The 19,212-nt window shown below is 36.6% G+C and overlaps 1 protein-coding gene across 1 annotated transcript in view; it reads left to right on the top strand.

Moving 5' to 3' along the window:
• Positions 1-278: 278 nt before the first annotated feature.
• The window catches only part of MUSK (muscle associated receptor tyrosine kinase), a 93,620-nt gene continuing 74,686 nt past the window's right edge, over positions 279-19,212 (top strand). The window contains exons 1-5 of the mRNA XM_045562207.1: positions 279-418; positions 8,121-8,247; positions 11,465-11,616; positions 16,023-16,150; positions 17,475-17,616. Of these exons, the coding sequence (XP_045418163.1) occupies positions 340-418; positions 8,121-8,247; positions 11,465-11,616; positions 16,023-16,150; positions 17,475-17,616 (628 nt within the window). The 5' untranslated portion in view covers positions 279-339. The remainder of the gene's footprint in view (positions 419-8,120; positions 8,248-11,464; positions 11,617-16,022; positions 16,151-17,474; positions 17,617-19,212) is intronic.

Here is a 19,212-nt window from a genome sequence, read left to right as displayed (position 1 = left end):
TCAGAAAAGCTATACCCCAGGGAATACAGTGAAAGGCATCTGGTATTGTCCTTCTGCCACTATCTTAAAAGGGATTCTAAAGGGATTTTCTTTCCCTTGTTCCTCCAGCCCTACACTTGCATGACTGGCCTAAGTGGATACGCACCAGTTGGCTGTGTCCATCATTACAGCCAAGTCTGAGAATTCCTGATTATACTTAGAGCCTGTGGAGCTGCTGACACTAACAGTCATTAGCTGACGACCCTTTTGTAAGAAACTATGCTTTAAAATGTAAACGGTGGAGGCATTCTCCTTGCATTGTCCAGAAGGAACTTTCTCCTGCGTGAGCCTGGATTAATCATGAGAGAGCTCGTCAACATTCCACTGGTACACATCCTTACTCTGGTTGCCTTCAGCGGGACTGAGAAACTGCCAAAAGGTTGGTTTGAGCAATTTTGTCTTCTTGTTGCCTTGTTGCAGTTCTGAAGTGCGTGTGTGCCACAGTCAGGACTGATTCACAGTATGGTGGGCTTGGGTTTTACTTAGTGAAGTAGGAGTAGCATGTGTGGAGCAGGAGGAGGAAACTATATACATAAGCAATTAGCTGATGGGCTCTCTACTAAAACTTCCCTTCTAAGTTCCACACTAAAACATTTAGCTGTACAGTGATGCAGAGCCCTCACTTCTAGAGGAAACATTAGCAGGTAGACTGCAAGTTATCAAGGACTGTTTTGTTTACACGTATGTCAAATTTCAGGGTGGTCTAAATGAATGATGAAAACCTTTTCACATCAGGTTTACCAGGAATATAATCAGCCCCACTCCCAGACGTCCAGAGTGTTTGCTTCTGAACAAAAATCGTTTCCATTATCAGTTTCAGTTTTACCAAACTCTTAATAAACATTTTAGTTACTAAAAAATCAGAAATATAGAAAGATGCACACCATTGGCCTATATAATAAAACCCTGATGACAGCGGCTTCTCAATAACTTTGGGGCTGGAGTCATGATTTGGCTTGGCAAGAGACTGCCAAAGTTTTTTTCAGAGCCTTTGGAATGTACCGGAAATAACACCACCTCAGGGGAAAGGAAAGCAACTTAAGAAACTGACAAACACCTGTTGCAGTAGCAAGAATGTCCACAGTGATATGGTTTCTGGCCAGTGTATTATGAAACTGAGACTAGTGTATTTCAAACCAGGAAGACTAGAAAATGTGTGATTCTCAAAGTGACTGAGGGCTTTCCTGCAATCTTTTTTGAAAAGGACACAAAAAGCAGATTGAGTGGTATCGATTTAACAAAAGAGTTTTCAAACTAAATGTGTTGCAATAGATTAAAAAGAGTTCTGTATCTCAGGACACATTCAAATTAATTATTTTCTTTTTGTATTCCTTTATCAAAGCACTGAAACAGTTTGTATTGTGTAAATAAGAGACGGTAGTATCTGTATGTAGATAAGAAACACATCTTTAGATGTTGTGGTTCACTAAAAATTCTGGAGCCACAAGTTCACGGTTCACAGGCAAATAAGATATAGTTTTCTTCCCAATCTTATTTTATATATTTTTGGGTTTTTTGTTGTTGTTGTTGTTGTTGTTGTTGCTTCTCTTTTTCCATTTTACTTGAGCAGAATGGTATCTTTAAATGTATTTAAATATTTAATTTCCAACTAATACTTTAAGGTATCTTCAGATAAAAGAGAATCTAGATTTTTCAAACAGCTAATAATAGCCAGAAAGACTTAACATTGGCTTCATATTATTTTAATACTTCCTGATCACACAACGGATGTCCGGCAAGGCAGCATGTGAATGTTTGGACTTATGGATTCTCTTAAGTCTTATTTGTGTTATTTTAAACCATGCAGTTATATTAAAATGACAGGCTTAAATACTAAAATTTACTGAAGTCTAGTCTTATAAGGAGTAGGACAATTGATTTTGATGGTCCAAATAAGAATTTAGTGCACACACACACAAAGCCCCAAAACCTCTCTATCTGAATAAGCCCTAATTTATATTCTAGAAAGAAATGATTTTCAGTTTCCAAACTTAACAGATAAAGCCCTTAATTCAAAGGCACGCTACCTCTATGTTGAAAACTTCAGAATATAGTGGCATAGAGGTAACGAATCCAAATATCCTGGCTCTTAAATAAACTAATCAGATCGTTAATCTAACTTTGTTTCTTTTAATTTATTTACTCCTATAATTAGGTTTTTAAAAAATTAAAACTATTTTTTTCTTAGTCTATTGTGTTTACTGTAAAATCTAAATCAGTATGAGTTTAACATCAACCTTAGCCCAAACACCATGCCTAGGAGAGCAAACGTCCATTTACTATACACACCAGTTCTGAGAATGAATAATATCACGAAAACATTGTCCTGAAAATTTTAAATGTTGAAGTGTGAGGAATATATTGGTAGATAAGAACCATAATAATATGTTATCATTTTAATACTATTAAAACTAAGGAAAATGTTCTACCCAACCAGCTTCTCTATTCTTGGAAGAAGGTAATAATGAAAAGCATTTTTTAGGCAGCATATTTTTTCCTAAGTCCTTTATCATGAGTGAATCTAGGAGACTGCACAACAATGTATTACAAAATAAATTGAGATATTTAAAATGTGTAAGAGTATTCAGGGGATTCTTTTCATATTCCCTGCACTCCATTCCCTCAATAAAGTTAATACCCAGCTTTATAGAATTAATAGTCTATTGTTTCAGTTTTAGTTTAATTGAGACTCCTGATGTTCAAAAATAAGGGGAAATCCTAATATTCAAAGGTAAGGGAAAAGTCCTTGGCTTTCTGAATTATTTCAACTAGTGATATTTTCAGTGATGAATTCAAATTCATAACCCCAAGCAGGAGAATTTTACAAACTGTTACATATGAAACTAGACAACATTTCGTTGAATACTTGCCTTAAGCACATACATCAATGACATTTAATGTTTTATTAGAGAGTATTAGGTATATGATGGGATGTTAAATTCTGCAGGAGTGTAGGAGTTCTTGTAAGCAGCACTAGGTTTGTTTAATATGCACAAAGAGCTCCTGTCAAAACCCTACTTCCAAAATTGCCTCATTTCCTACCCTATCTTGAAGTTTTTGAGTCTAAGTGATTTATGTTTAAGTATTTTTGAATAACCTCCTCCTTTGACACGCGTGCATACGGGGATGGGATTCACAGATTTGACCTGTGACTAAGTCAGTACTGGCACAGCTGTCATTGAAATCCAGGACACCAAGTCCTGGATGAATGTTTTATATTGACGTACATTGAGAGAATTACTCGTTGCATGTTTGGATAAACACAGTTGCTTTAAATATTATGGACCTTGAAGAACAGAAAAAAAGAGTAGAAGTATCAAGATTTCTTTAGACTTTACGTTATTTTCAAAGGCAAAAGTAGGCAACTTCTCAGTGAAATAGGACTTGAGGTCATTGGGAGAGAGTGACAAGTGAGGGGTGGGAAGGGGACCTGGGAGGAGTGGTCTCATTCAGGAATTACATGGACCGTGCTGAGGACCCAGCTGGGGCTTGGGACTGCAGCTTTCTTTATGGTGCACCTGACCTGAACAGTTGTCCTGCTTTATCCTGCAGTGCTATACGAACATAGGGGTTGCGAGGACAGATGGTTGGATTAATTGAGGATTGACACGTTCCAGGGTCAGTGCAGCTAAAGAACTAGAGAGTAAAGGAGTTGACGTTATATAGCAACATACCATGGGGTAAGGCTGGATAATGAAGAAAGTGAAACAAGGACATTAAAGGCTTGAAAAAGAATGTTGAGATCAAGTTTCTTTTTTCTAGTCCCCAATGTCTTCCTGTGTATCTTTAGGGAAAACACGTAGGCTCTGTGAGCCTCAGAGCCTTCATAAAATGAAGTGCCTACTGACGCTTGACAAATAAGTTTATGTATTATCCTGAGAGTTGTCAATGACTGGTGTAATGATCACTCCTGGGTAATGTGCATGTTTTAGATGAGTCTCAAAACCCAAAGGAATGCCCACAGGAGAGGCAATTTCAGAAATTCTAACAGGTTGAGAAGAACTTATATCTGCCTGTGCCCAGTGCCATTCCTTTTTTTTTTTTTTTTTTTTTCTTGAGACAGGGTCTTGCTCTGTTACCCAGGCTAGAATGCAGTGGCAGGATCATAGCTCACTGCAAATCAAATTCCTGGGCTCAAACAATCCTCCTGCCTCAGCCTCCCATGTAGCTGGGACACTGCAGGCATGCACCAGCACACCCAGTTAATTTCATTTTATTTTTTGTAGAGATGAGGTCTCACTATGTTGCCCAGGCTGGTCTCAAACTCCTGCATTCAAGCAATACTTCCACTTCAGCCTCCCAAAGTTCTGAGATTATAAGCATGAGCCACTGCACCCAGCCCCAGTGCCATTCCTGAAGGCAAGGACCAAGACATTTTTCTGTTGCAAAGAATTAATGATACAGCATTAATAAGTGATTATTGAGCATTATTACTAATGAAACTTATAAGTTACAAACCATCATAACAAGAAATAACCTTTACTTTATTATATCTTCAGTTAAATGAATGTTCCAGGCCCTAACGTCCAAATGGTGAGCAATACTGAATATCCTCTCTGGAAGATTTAAAAAATTTCCAACACCAGTGTTTTCTCATACTGGAAAAAAAAACTGTATTCATAATGTTAGAGAAACAAGAATATTTTCCAAGTCTTAGCCCTAATTTTACTAAAACAGAAAGGAACAAATATACCTTGTTTCTTTGTGTACCGAATCATTTGGTCATGTCAATTAGCAAATAATGAACAGTTGGTTAGTTAATGGCCATGCACTGGAGCCCATAAAATTCAAAGGAAGGACAATATCACATCCTTCTCATCAAGCAGCTAGTATTCAAGTTAAGTTATTCTTTGGGTGCAGAAAAGGGTTGTGTTCATTTTCATGTATTTGTTATTCATGTAGTCTTTGGATTGAGAGAAGAAATAGTGCCCTAATTTAAACAGGCTCTGGCTGAGATAAAAGCTGGATAGTAGAATGAAAGTAAACAAGAATCTGCTGAGTCAACAAGTGTCATTAAATACAACTATGTGATTGTGTCAGTAAAAATTTGAAAGCAGATTTGGATAATTTGGAAATATGGGCAAAGTGGACTTAATCAACTACATTCTGTCTATAGAAATTGATATTGATGTAAATCTTTCTTTTTTCCCTTTCTGTGTATAACGAGTACTATCTTGAAGACACACTATATTTTAGAGTTAAGAGACAGGACCTTTAAACCAATTTTAACCCTGAAATTGAGCTCTATTTCCTCCTACTTTTGTGATGTTTAGACAAGTTATTTAACCATTCGTAGTCTTCATTCCTAAACTACAAGTGGGAATATTAATTGTATCTACCTTTATGTTAGTTGTGATAAGTGAGATAATGAATGAAAAGTACAATGCATGGCACATAGCAAGTTCTTAGTCAATTTTAGATGCTAATATGAAAACAGTCAAACCTTACGTAAGACTGCCATGGCACTCACTGAAGCTTATAGGAAAGTGTTAACTTAATAAAGTACTTGGTAACACCTCACATATTTCTCCATGTCTGACTCTTTTAAGACATTCTAATACTTCTTTGATCTCAACTGATCTCAACAGAATTTTGCGTCACCTCACTGGAAAGATAACATTAATTGTTTACCCCTGCCACTTCTGCATCTGTATACTGCGTGAGAAGAAACTGATGAATAAAATTTCTTTTTTTATAAAAATAATACATGGTATTTAAGATTGATTTTGAAAACACAAAATATACAAAGTTTAAAACAGAGAGTCACCCATACTTTCAGGACTGTTAACATGTTGATATATTTCCTTCCATTGTTTTCTATGTATCTTTTTTTAAAAGGGCAAATGTATTGTTTATACAATTCTGTATCTGCCATTTTTACTTAGCACTAAAGCATAAGCATATTCTATGTTATTAGTACTCCTCAAAACATCATTTGCAGTAACTGGATAAATAATATTCTATTTAGATAACAGTTTGCTGGTATATGTTTAAGAGCCACTTCTCTGAGAAAAAAAAAAAAAAAGGCCCTGGTTTATTGCATTTGTTGACTTCTGTATTGTAAACACTCCAAACCATGGCCAGTTTTAAGCTATCAGCAAACACTGTATACCGAGTTGGGAAACAGCATGTGCAATAGCAGCCTTTGTAACTATTTCTACCATACAGATAAATTAGATGTAAATAACCTTAAGAACATAGATAAAAAAAAAGAACATAGATAATAGTAAAATGTAGTTAAATAACTAGGAGGTGATGAATTTTGAGTATTACTTTTTTCAGTATAATTTATTTAATTATAAATATATACAATTTAGTTTTTAATAATGGCTGTATTTAGCATAAAATACCTGAAAAATTACCAATTGGCTCTTGCAAGCCTGTGTAAGCCAGCTCCAGCAGACCAGCATTAGAAGACAAAATTGTCTGCTTAACTCTTCTCCCACTCTACCACAATTAGTACAATTTAGTACAATTAATCTGTTTTGTGCAGTGAAAGTCATCTATATGCCTTTCTTTTTTATTATTTATTTCTTTTTTTTATTTCAGTGTATTACAGGGGTACAAATGTTTAGGTTACGCATGTTGCCTTTGCCCTACCCGAGTCAGAGCTTCAAGCATGTCCATCTCTCAAACTGTGCACACTGCACCCATTAGGCGTGAATATACCCATCCTCTCCTTCCACCTCTCACCTGCCTGACACATGATGAATGTTATTACTATGTGTACACTTGAATGTTGATCATTTAATGCCAATTTGATGATGAGTACATGTGGTGCTTGTTTTTCCATTCTTGTGATACTTAGTATAATAGGCTCCAGCTCTATCCAGGATAATATGAGAGGTACTAGTTCACCATTGTTTTTTTGTGGCTGAGTAGTACTCCATGGTATACATATACTACATTATATAATATGTGGTCCTTTGTGACTGGTGTCTTTCACTTTTACAGTTTCCAAGGTTCATCCATGTTGTAGCATATATGCTACTTCATTTATTTTTATTGTCAAGTAATATATCATTGTATGATTGTACCACATTTTGTTTGTCCATTCATTCATTTGTGGACACTTAGGTTGCTTCTATCTTTTGGTTATTGTGAATAATGCTGCTACGAACATGAGTGTACAAATATCTGTTTGAGTCCCTACTTTCAATTCCTTTGAATATATACTTGGATGTGGAATTGTGGGATCATACTGTCATTCTGTTTAATTTTTTGAGGAGCCACCATACTCCTTTCCACAAAAGCTGCACCATTTTACATCCCACCGGCAATTCACAGGGTTCCAATCTCCCTACGTCCTCATGAACATTTATCTTTTCAATTATAGCCATCCTAGTGGGTGAGCAGGAGTAGCTTGTGTTTTTGATTTGCATTTCCTTAATGGCTAATGATGTTTAGCACCTTTTCATGTGCTTTTTGGCCATTTATAAATTTTCTTTGAAGAAAGGTTTATTCAGATCCTCTGCCCATTTTTTGTTTGCATTATTTGTCTTTATTATTGAGTCTCTTTCTATTCTATTAATATGCACATGTGAATTCTCTGTAAATCAGATGTGACTTAAGCGTCAGAGACTCTCATAGACAAGACCCCCTTCTAAGATGCTCCGTGGGCTCTAGCAGTGTGTTCATATGAACATATATTTTTATAAAATTTGGGAAAAATTATTCTTAACAGTTGTTAAGATTGCTATTCTTTTCTACTTTGACTCACTTCCCTTGATGCGGATGGCATTGAGGTAGTCACAGAAATTTTATATTCATGAATTTATATATATACTTTTAAAGGGCACTCAAGTTATACAACTTTAGGCTCCATAAAACCTAGATCTGCCTCTACTCATATATAATAAATTCTAAGTCCTATTCCTCTTGAGAGCCTTCTCTTTTAATTCTCAAATGTCTATTTTGAAAGTAAAAACATTCTCTACATTAAATCGTCCTTTCTTGTGGCAAATTTCTGCTCTGAAGAGATACAGTTCTCATTCAGGTATTTGATGGCATCTGACTGCTTAAGGAAGGATTAGTAAACAACATTCTAGAATGTTCTCTTTTGATTTCTCGTTTCCTTTCAGCTCCGGTCATCACCACTCCTCTTGAAACAGTGGATGCCTTAGTCGAAGAAGTGGCTACTTTTATGTGTGCAGTGGAATCCTATCCCCAGCCTGAGATTTCCTGGACAAGAAATAAAATTCTCATCAAGTAAGTATTCTGCCTTTTTTTCTGGTAGGAATGTGCACTGCTGCCTTGCAGTTTATCTCTGACATAAATGCAACCACAGCTCTTGGCTGTAGTAAAGGTTACATTCTGGAATTTATAAAATGCAAAGTTCTTCATTTTATAGATGTAAGATCTGAAGTTCAGTGAGCTTAAGAAAATTTCTTAAAGCAAAACAGTGATTTAACTGATGTGGGAAAGTCAGGGCTATTTTGTGGCTTATTGACATGGGGAAGTCAGATAAGCCCCCAGATTAGAAACTAGAAGAAAATTCACAGTAATTAGGAAACACCATGATACCCTAAGTCTGGGGGCACATATTCCAGGACATGCTGGGGAGTTAATAGGGACTGGCCATATCTCCTGTGCTTCTGATATCCCAATAGAGTGAAGTCTCTTGTCTAGGAATCTGACCTCTAGGTCACCATCACTTTTTGTTTTTGTTGCTGTTGTTGAAAGTTAGAAGGGATTCCGATACATAGTGAGTCAGCCTTTTAAACAAGTGAAATTCCCATTTGGCATAAACATTATGCTATCCTTTCCTCATTACCTCTGATCAAAAATACTCTAAAATCTGTAACAAAGTGAAATCATAGGGTTTCTAGTAGGCAATATAGGTTGCATTACAGCTAAGTGTATCTTAATCCATCTGGGCTGCTATAACAAAATACCATAGACTATATGGCTTCTAAACAACAGAAATTTATTTCTTACAGTTTTGGAGGCTGCTAAGTCCACATTCGAGGTGGCAGCAGATTCAATGCCTGGTGAGGGCCCACTTCCTGGTTTATAGATGTCCATCTTTTCTCTGTGTCATCCCCTGGGGGAAGGGGCGAGAGAGGTCTCCTGAGTCTCTTTTATAAGGACACTAATGCTACTCATGAGAGCTCTACCCTCATGTTCTAATGACCACTCAAAGGTCCTAACTCCAAATACCATCACATTCAATCTTAGGTTTCAACATATGAATTCTAGGGGGATATAAACTTTCAGTCTATAGCAAGTACTTACACTAGTATCCATAGTCTAGGATCCGTGAACTTGGATGGGGAAAATGACATTTTTAGTTTAATTTACCTTGAACTGAAATTTAGTGTTTCCTTCTATTATACATGTTGTAATGTGGGAAATTACCCTGTGCTGTGGTAGTCTTCAAATATTCTATTAGGCAAGCTATCGCAGAACTTCTGGAACAGGAAGGCTCACAGATTAAATTAAGCAATTTGAAATAGTTTTCAGCATCTTGTGCAATCTGGATAGGCTGAGAATTTCCCAAATCATCAAGTCCCACTTCCATTTCTGCTTAGCAGTTTTTCCCTCAAATTATCCTTTTCCTCTTGAATTTTACTATAAGCAACAAAAAGAAACCAGGCCACGGCTTCAACATATTGCTTGGAAATTTCCCAGCTAAATATATGAGTTTATCATTTACAAGTTTTGTTTTCCATATAATTGTGGAACACCATTCAGCTGAGCTCTCTGCCACTATATACCAAGGATCCCCTTTCCTTCCTTTTCCAGAAACATGTTGCTCATTTCCATCTGAGCCCTCACCAATAGTGCTTTTAACATCCATATTTGGCCGGGCACAGTAGCTCACACCTGTAATCCTAGCATTCTGGGAGGCCAAGGTGGGAGGATCACTTGAGGTCAGGAATTCAAGACCAGCCTGAGCAAGAGCAAGACCCCTTCTCTACTAAAAAAAAAATAATAATAATAAATTAGCTTGATATGGGGATGCACACCTATAGTTCCAGCTACTTAGGAGGCTGAGGCAGGAGGATCGCTTGAGCCTAGGAGTTTGAGGTTGCTGTGAGCTAGGCTGACACTACAGCACTCCAGCCAGGGTGACAGAACAAGACTCTGCCTCAAAAAGAAAAAAAAAATCCATATTTCTACCAATAGTCTGCTTGTGGTAATTTAGGTTTTCTCTAAGATGATTTATCTGTTCTCCGCCATGCTACTCACTTCCTTGTAAGTCCTCTGTAGTGGGGTCTTTAACATGCATATTTCTACTGACAGTCTCTTCAAGAACATCTAAGCTTTTTCTAGTGTGCTCCTCAAAATTTTTCTCTGTTCTACCCATTCCCCAATTGCAAAGCACATCCACATTTTTAGGTATTTGTTGCAGCAGCACCATACTTCCAGGGAACAAAATCTGTATTTATTTCTTGTTGCTATAACAAATTATCACAAACTTAGTGGCTTACAACAACATACATTTATTATCTTTATAGTTCTGGAGGTCACAAGTATGAAATGAATCTCACTGGGTTCAAATCAGCATGAAGTGTTGGCAGGGCTGAGTTCCTTCGGAAGGCTCTAGGGAGGAATCTGATTTCTTGCCTTTCCCGGCTTCTAGAGGCCACCTACATTCCTTGGCCCCTTCCTGCACGTGCGAAGTGAGCAACTGGTCACTTGGGCCTCTACCTCCATTATCATATCTCATCCTCTGACTCTCCTGCCTCCTTCTTCCATCGTTTAAGGATGTGTGTTATTACACTGGGCTCTCTGGACAATCCAGAACAGTCCATTTTACAATTCTTAACATCTGCAAAATCCCTTTTGCCACGTAGGGTAACATGGATTCACAGGATCTGGTAATTAAGACAAGAATCTTTCGTGGACTGTCATTCTGCTTACCACACACATTTGGCATAAAAAACCCTAAACTCACTTTCATATTGATGCTTCCCTTTGAATTTCTTTCATTGTTCTAATTCGCTTCTCAACAAATAGTTTGTGTGTAATTTAATAGCTAATATATGTAAAGCACATATTTTGCAATTGAAGCCATTTGCTTCCTTATGTATTCCAAGTAAATAGAACTGTGCCTGCCACTTGTTAGCACTCAGTAAGTATTTGTTTAATGAAAGAATAAATATTCAATTAATTGTTAGTTATGTCCAGAAATATTTAACTCTTTCTGCTCATCACACTTATGTGTGTGCATATTTATTATCTAGCTGCTACTTCCAGTAATTATGGAGAGAAGACACATATATCTTGGTTATGACCTACTTTCCTGAATAAAGTAAACTTTACATTTGGTCTTATCAATAGACATCACCCTTTGAAAGAACTTTTGGAGGCCTCAGTGGTGCATTCTACTCATTGACAGGTCATCAGTTTGATCAATTAATCATAGCTAGAAAAATCACAGATGATACACTAATCTTCCATTTTCCTCTGTGACCTGCAGGCTCTTTGACACCCGGTACAGCATTCGGGAGAATGGGCAGCTCCTCACCATCCTGAGTGTGGAAGACAGTGACGATGGCATTTACTGCTGCATAGCCAACAATGGCGTGGGAGGAGCTGCGGAGAGTTGCGCAGCTCTGCAAGTGAAGATGAGTGAGTGGGAAAGAGAATCATCCGCTGATTTTAAAGTTGATGTGGTACACTTTGAAACAGCCAGTAAATAGAGACCCCCTCATACCTAGAGGTTCAGCAGCAAGACAAGGTCAAGTTCAAAGCACAAGCTTGAGTCCAGTTCATTTCACACCTCTTATTCCTGCCAGCAACTGCCACACGAATGCAAGCCTCTTAGTTCTCTGTCCTCTCCCATTTTCTTGCCTTCATGCAGCTCTGTGTTTCCTCCACCCTGACTTCTTTCACTGGGGAACATCCCTCTAAAACCTTTACCCTGTGGCTTTTAAGCATAGCTCTATTATAGCCAAATGCTCTTTTTATCTCTAACCCCTTTGCAGACACTTCTTCTACCTTTTGCCTTATTTCAAACTTGATTTTCTTCTGAGTGACTTTCTGCTTAAATGGAGGCTATTCGATTTCCGCCCCCCCATGTCTACATGACTAGCAAGTGCTGATAGTTAATCTCCTGGCCCTCACTGCTGCCATTAAGCCATTATATTTTTATTCCTGTGCAAAGTCTTTCCTCTCATGAGGGCTCATGCCTTTCTGTCCAACCTCTTCTCTAACTCTGTTCATCATGTCATCTTCTCACTTCTAGGTACTCCTCTGTATTTGTCAATGACTCTGATTCTGGGCTGATTAGTTTTCTGCACATCCCTACTCCTGCCAACATCCTAAGAGATTTTAAAAGCCATGAAATAGAGCCACTAGCCACTTAATCTTCATAATTCCTTGACCTCTACAAGTCCAGTGACATTTATCTTAACTCTTCATCTTAACTACCCAATCAATGAGCCACATTTGGCCTGGTCCCCTCCTGGTAATGGTGTGCATTTAAAAATCTTAAACTGCAATATATCACTCTATAACCATGACATTTCTTTGTGCAGCTTTGTCAGGTGAGGAAAACAGTTTCCCACACTCATGACTTTCCTCCAAGTAAAGTTTGTGGGTACAAACTCCCACTGTCTCTTTCCCAGCTAAGCATGTCTAAGCCCCTTTATTTTCTTACTCACACTACATACTGTCACCAACACAGTCACCTTCTGTCCTTGATTCCTCTCTGTTCTCCTTTCCATTGACCCTTAATTGGGATTTTATTTCCTTCCGTACTTAGTTTTCTTTTCTACTTGGTGGTATATTACCAAACACTCCCTTCCTAGCATCTTCAAATCTCATGACCTCCTGTGATGCAAGCACCTCTGCTTGCAAACTGTCAACCTTGTAATCATGTAATCTTTCTCTTCTCTTTTCTGACACTGTGTTACTGATGGGAAAAATCATGTGACCTACATACTGGCACCACATAAATTACCAGAATCTAGGTCCACTTGAGACCTTTATTTGTTAGGTTTCTGTGTCGTCTTTCATCATTATCCTTTGTTGTCATTTTTCTGGAAGGAAATCATTTGGTACTTTTTCCAGAATGTGAGCATGTGAGATAATTTCTGAGTCTTTGCAAGGCTGGAAGTCTTTACTTTGCCCTCACTCTTGGATAATAATTTTGCTGGGTGTAGAATCAGAGTTTTAAAAAGCCGTTTCCTTTAGCTTTTAGTCGATAATTATTCATTGTCATATGACATCCTCTGTTGCAGATGAGAAGTTTTTTTCTTCTTTCTTATTTAAATCTGATGTTTGTCCTTCATAAAACTCTAGAATTTTTCATTTTATTTTTAGAGTTCATAAGTTTCACAAACTTACAAGAATATGTTAGGGGTTTTTTTCTGTTATTATTATTACCTCTGTTTTAGCTGTTTTTTTTTTAATTTCAGCTTATCATGGGGGTACAAAAGTTTAGGTTATATATATTGCCCATGTCCCACCCATCCCCCTGAGTCAGAGCTTCAAGCATGTCCATTCAGGTGGGGTTTTTTTGCTCTAAAGACCAGTTTTTTTCCAAAATGAGGTACATTTTTTTCTATTCTTTCTCTTTATTTTCTGTTTTCTCATTTTTGAACTCTTAATTAAGAAATATCAGATTTCCTTTTTCAATTTTTTATGACTTCACATTTTTCTGCTCCTATTATCTACATGTCTAATCAACCCTGTTGGAGATTCCTTTAACTTTTCCTTCCACATCTTTAGTCTTTAGTATGACCATTCTGTTATTCTGAATATTTTGATCTTAAAAACTGTATTTGTAATTTCTAAGAATTACTCTTTCATTGATAACTCTTTTTTTCATAGCAAACTCTACTTGTATGATGCAATATTCACTCAAGCTTCTCTAAGGATATCACTAATGCATTTTTTTAGAAAGACATTTTCTTCTTTCCCTGCTTCATTTTTGTTTCCTTAAGAATAAATTTTGATTTTGTTTTGATTCCTTCCTTTTATGTTTATAGTTTTTCTCAAATTGATCTTTTATTGTTTGACCCTAAATGTAAATGGCGTCTTCAGTTAATTAGAATAGGAAGCTAATCGGGATTGTGGGCCTTTGTGGGAAGGCTGATTTGCCACTCACTGTGTATAGGCAGGTGGGGATGTGCCTGTATGCATGCTCTCCTTCAGCGTGTGGAGTAGCGAGAAAATCAAGTAGGGATGTTGGAATGCTCTCATTTGCTAGATCATGAAGTCTTGATTCTGAGAACGAAGCACATTTAACTATTTCGCTGCTTTGTGGCACTACCTTTCTTTTGAATGTTTCTCATTCTCTCAGGCACTAATGTTCTTGATCTTGGTTCTATGCCAAATCCTCTTTTCTCTTCCTCTCTTCCTTTTTCCACCCTCTCCTTAGGAGAGCTCACCCATTCACGTGGGTACACTCTGGTGTAGCTAACCCAAATGCTCAAATTTTGGAATGCTTCCTTGCTGCTTTGGAAGAGCTGCTTCATGAGATCCTCAAGATTCCCAGCCCCCATCACTACTCCAGCTACCCTATCCCCTCCCTCACAAGCTCCCTCCCCAACTTCCCTGTGGTCCGTCAGCTAAGGTCTCGATGCTGGCACCGCTGGATACTCCCAGCACCTGCTTCAAGACGGCCGGTTCTGATTGGTCAGTACTCATGGCTCCACCCTGAATCATGTTCCCTTAGAGTGGGAATCCAGGACTTCACATCAGTATTCTACTCATTCCTAGTTTCTATTCAATTTCCCACAAGGGTTCTTTCTCCTCACCCCTCACCCAACAGATGACTAAGACATCTATGTCACTGAGAAGATAGGGGCTTTTTGCTTTAAACGAAAATCTTCACCTAAGACATTATCTGCGCCTTAGGTTTACCACAGGGATCTTGTTCAGGAAACCCATGGAAGGAATAGATAATATTCTCTTTGACTATGTCATAGGAGTATCAAGCCCTAAGCTAAGCTTTTGCCAACAACTGTATGACAACACAACTCACAATTGAGGTACTTGGCCAGTACTATATCTAAATGTAGATATTCACTGTTTTTGACTGGAATGAGAGTTGGTATGCTCTAGATAACAGGAAAAGTGACAAAGCTGATATTTTCCCATAACAAGTTTCAAGGCCTTTCTTATATTTTTGCAATAATGCAGGATCAAAGCAACTCTAAATGGCAATGAATGCCTATATTAAAAATGAATAGGTCATAAAGTCTTTTCAAATATTCCTAACAGACACCACCAAACTCCCTACTCCTCTCCCATACATTGAAGTAGGAGGAAAAAAATCCTTATTTCACACTCTCCTCTTTCAAAGTAACAAATTAATTATGGCACATGTCCTGAAAGAAAAAAAATTCATCCATTTCTCAGTAGTCTCTTCTGCAAAGACAATCCTCTGTTCTGTATCTGTAACAAGATTACTAAGGACATAAGTACAGTTTTAATTATTCTGTGAATGTTTCAAGTACTAAAATAACTGGCATTCCAAACTTAATTCTTCTCTGTATTGGATTTAATAACTTCTTCCTTTGAAAGCTTCATGTTTGAGAATAAAAACTAGCTGACATAAACTATTTCTTCTGAAAGATTGAGTGTTTGATAGAACAATAAATTGCACATTTGCTTTGCAGAATTGAGTCCCATTAAATTGTATGACAAAATTTTTTTCAGATCACTAATATAATAGCATCTTGCTTTCTACAGGATAAATGTATCTAATTAATTATCATCAGATTTAATAGTCAAATTAAGATGGAAACTACACGGAAAATAGGTCAAAATTCAAAGCTATACAAAAATATACTTATACCAAAATTTCATTTTCAAATTTTTGCATGTCTATAGTATGAATTAAATAATGTTGAATTGCTATGACAGCTTATGTTAATCAACTTGTCTTAGCATTTGATGAATTTTGTAATGTAAGATGCCTAAAATGATTCTTAAAATGGATGTTTAGAGTTAAATAAAAAGTTAGAAACTCTATATTTCATGCAGCCATATTGCCTTATTAATTTTGAATTTTCATTTTCCTTTAGAACCTAAAATAACTCGTCCTCCCATAAATGTAAAAATAATAGAGGGATTAAAAGCAGTTCTACCATGTACTACAATGGGCAATCCCAAGCCGTCAGTGTCTTGGATCAAAGGGGACAGCCCTCTCAGGGTAAGTGATTATTATGTTAAAACATGTATATAAAACATACTTTCAAATACAATAATTCTTTGCATACTCACACACTTACAAACTTCTAGTATAAATTTTTTTCCATATACATTTCAACCAAATTTAAATATTTCTGTTTGCATATAAGCAAACTCTGTGGCATTCCAGTCGGGGCTATCTAGGGAAAACACAAAGATGGGAACCAATAACATTAGGGATGGGGAAGAAGGCAATGCAAAAGCAAAGCTGGAGTCTTTTTTATTTGTTAGCTGGTTAAATCATTTTTTTAACATTGAATCTCTGAGACTTAGGGAATAAAAACGGCTGAAAATAAACTCCAGGATTTTAGAACTGACAGTTTCTGGGAGGAAGGAGAGAGATAGAAATGAGGTTTGGAAGAAAAGAAATGAGAATGCAGTGGAGAGAAGTTAGAGCAAGAATATACAAGACTGGTAAACAAACACCTTGACAAATCCTCTTTAGTCATGACAAGTAGTCAAATTAAAGGTTTATTATTCATATGCTTATTTCATACAGCTGTTGTATCTTATCCCTACATTTACTGATAAATTATTATACTACATCACTATGGTCTCTGTCTATCTTTGTGTCACCTAACAGTGGGGTAATAGACTGTGTTTGTCACCTTACTGTGCCCAGCATATCCCATGGGGAATACGTATGTGTCAATGTATGTCAGTTAATTGAAATAAAGTATAAAATTGATTAGCATTGTTTTATTTAAAATAAAATAAACAATGCTAATTTTTAATGATAATCTATATACTTCTCTAGCATTTCTTTTGTTATAAATCTTGGTGCATTTTTTACAATGAAAAACAAGAGTGATTCTATATATGTTACTGAACTTGGACCTAAAAAGAAAATATAAATGTAATGTTTTAATTCCGAAGAGTAATTTTTATATTATTTGTGGAATTTTCCAATTTTTCAAAGGACATACATATATTCTTTTAAGGATACCATATAGGGTACATAGTACACAATGTAGTTAAAAGCAGTACTTTTAATCAAACAGACTTGGGTTTGACTTTTAGGAAGTCAAGCAAGCCCTCATGTCTTCATGTGATGAAAGAAAATAAAAATAAAGTATCTTATGGGATCTTTGTGAAGGTAATTTAATTTGGTAATCTTGTATTATCTCATTTAACACTATGTGGTATATCTAATAAATACCCAATAAAGATTAAAAATAGTATTTTTGATGATAATAGTGATGACGATGACTTGATGAAATACAGCAAATGTATGTTTTTTGATAGAGACACGGATGTATTCAAATTTGTATCCTTTTCTCTGGCAGGAAAATTCACGCATTGCAGTTCTTGAATCTGGAAGTTTGAGGATTCATAATGTGCAAAAGGAAGATGCAGGACAGTATCGATGTGTGGCAAAAAACAGCCTTGGGACAGCATATTCCAAATTGGTGAAGCTGGAAGTTGAAGGTAAGGGGCTACATTCCTTCCCACTGCAATGTCATCAGGGGACCCCACGTTTTACTGTGAAGGCTGTACCTGGCTTGAGAAAGAAGAGATCTAGGTAGCCCAGTTCCCTCAAGTGTTCCAAACATTAGTCCATGAGGTCAAGGCTAGGAGAACAAAAAAGAAAAATTGAAGAAAGAAAGAAATTTTCGTTAGCATGAATGGTCATATTCCATCTGTTGTCCACAATCACCGGTAATTTTGACCAAAATAGACTAAATTCACTACAACAGTAAAATAACAGGACACTATTTTAGAACTCATTTATTAACTTGGACACAACAATTTTAATCTTTTTCAGCATATAGAATAACTTCTAAAAAGACATGAAAAGGGAAAAAAGTAACTTTTTTCAGATTGTACTCCGTCACAAAGAGTTGAGAAAAATAAAATACTAAATCAAAATGTAGAACCAAAAATGAGCCTAGTTCTATGAGTTATGTTGTCAAAATATTTTTTGAATTATCTTTAAAATCAGCTAATTCAGCAACTTGTGGATGGTCTTCACTAAGAAATCAGAATCCAAACAGGTCTAGATATTCTATTCATTTGTTCATTGGGTTCTTGTTGACCTAAAATGATATCTCAATTTGCTTAAAAATAGGAACTACCAGCACACCTTTACTGAGGGACAAAACCAAGTGCCAAACCTATTCCAGCTCTTCCTGTTACAAGCCATAGAATTAACTTTTCTCATCTACAAAGTGGGGTTTGTTGTACTTAATGAAGTTAGGTATTGACAGTATTTAGCAGGGTGTCTGATCCTTCGTACACACTCAATAAATGTTGGCTATAAGAATTATCACCTATTTTTCTGTTTTTCTCTTATCTGATGGATAAAGTGTGGAAGTATCATATACCTGCACAAATTATCCTCCAATCAGGAAAGATTTCAAGAGTTTCTCATATCTTATTTAAATTCCATCCTACTCTTCTTAGGCCAAAATCTATCCTTTCCTGCATCTTTCCCTTCTCATGCATATAATTTTCTATGAGCTACTTTAAGATTATTTTTATTTCCTAGATGGACCTTCCTTTCACAGCTTTAATGATCTCATTTCCCACATTTGCCTCTGATTGAAGTAATATTTTTATTATGTCATTGCATCAATTGCTCATAAAATTTCCATTAACTTCTCATGGAAAAGAATGAGGTTGGTGAGACTAGTGACTGTCAGAATATAAAAAGATATATATTTTTAGCATGGTTGTTATAATTTAATATATCCTAAATTATCAGTGCTATTAAAAGCTCAGTATGCAACAATCAGTTGATACTACTTATTCAGTAAAAGCTAAATAAACACACAGCACACTAGGCACACATTCAGACGCACTGAATACCTACCTACCTAGATTTAGTGTTTCCTTGAACTATCTGAGGAATGATGCGGAATTAATGCTACCTATTTGTATAAAATACCACAAAAAGTTAAAAAAAATCTGACCCTTTGATATAGCCCCACCTCTACTGCACTCAAACCAGAAACCCAGGTCTATCTAAGCTCCACCCCTCCCCATCTCTCACCCTACTCCCACCCCAATATTCAGCCCATTCTA

The sequence above is a fragment of the Lemur catta genome, chromosome 10 (assembly GCF_020740605.2).
Source record: "Lemur catta isolate mLemCat1 chromosome 10, mLemCat1.pri, whole genome shotgun sequence".
In the NCBI taxonomy this organism is placed as follows: Eukaryota; Metazoa; Chordata; class Mammalia; order Primates; family Lemuridae; genus Lemur; species Lemur catta.
This window is presented reverse-complemented; position numbering and strand designations above follow the sequence as displayed.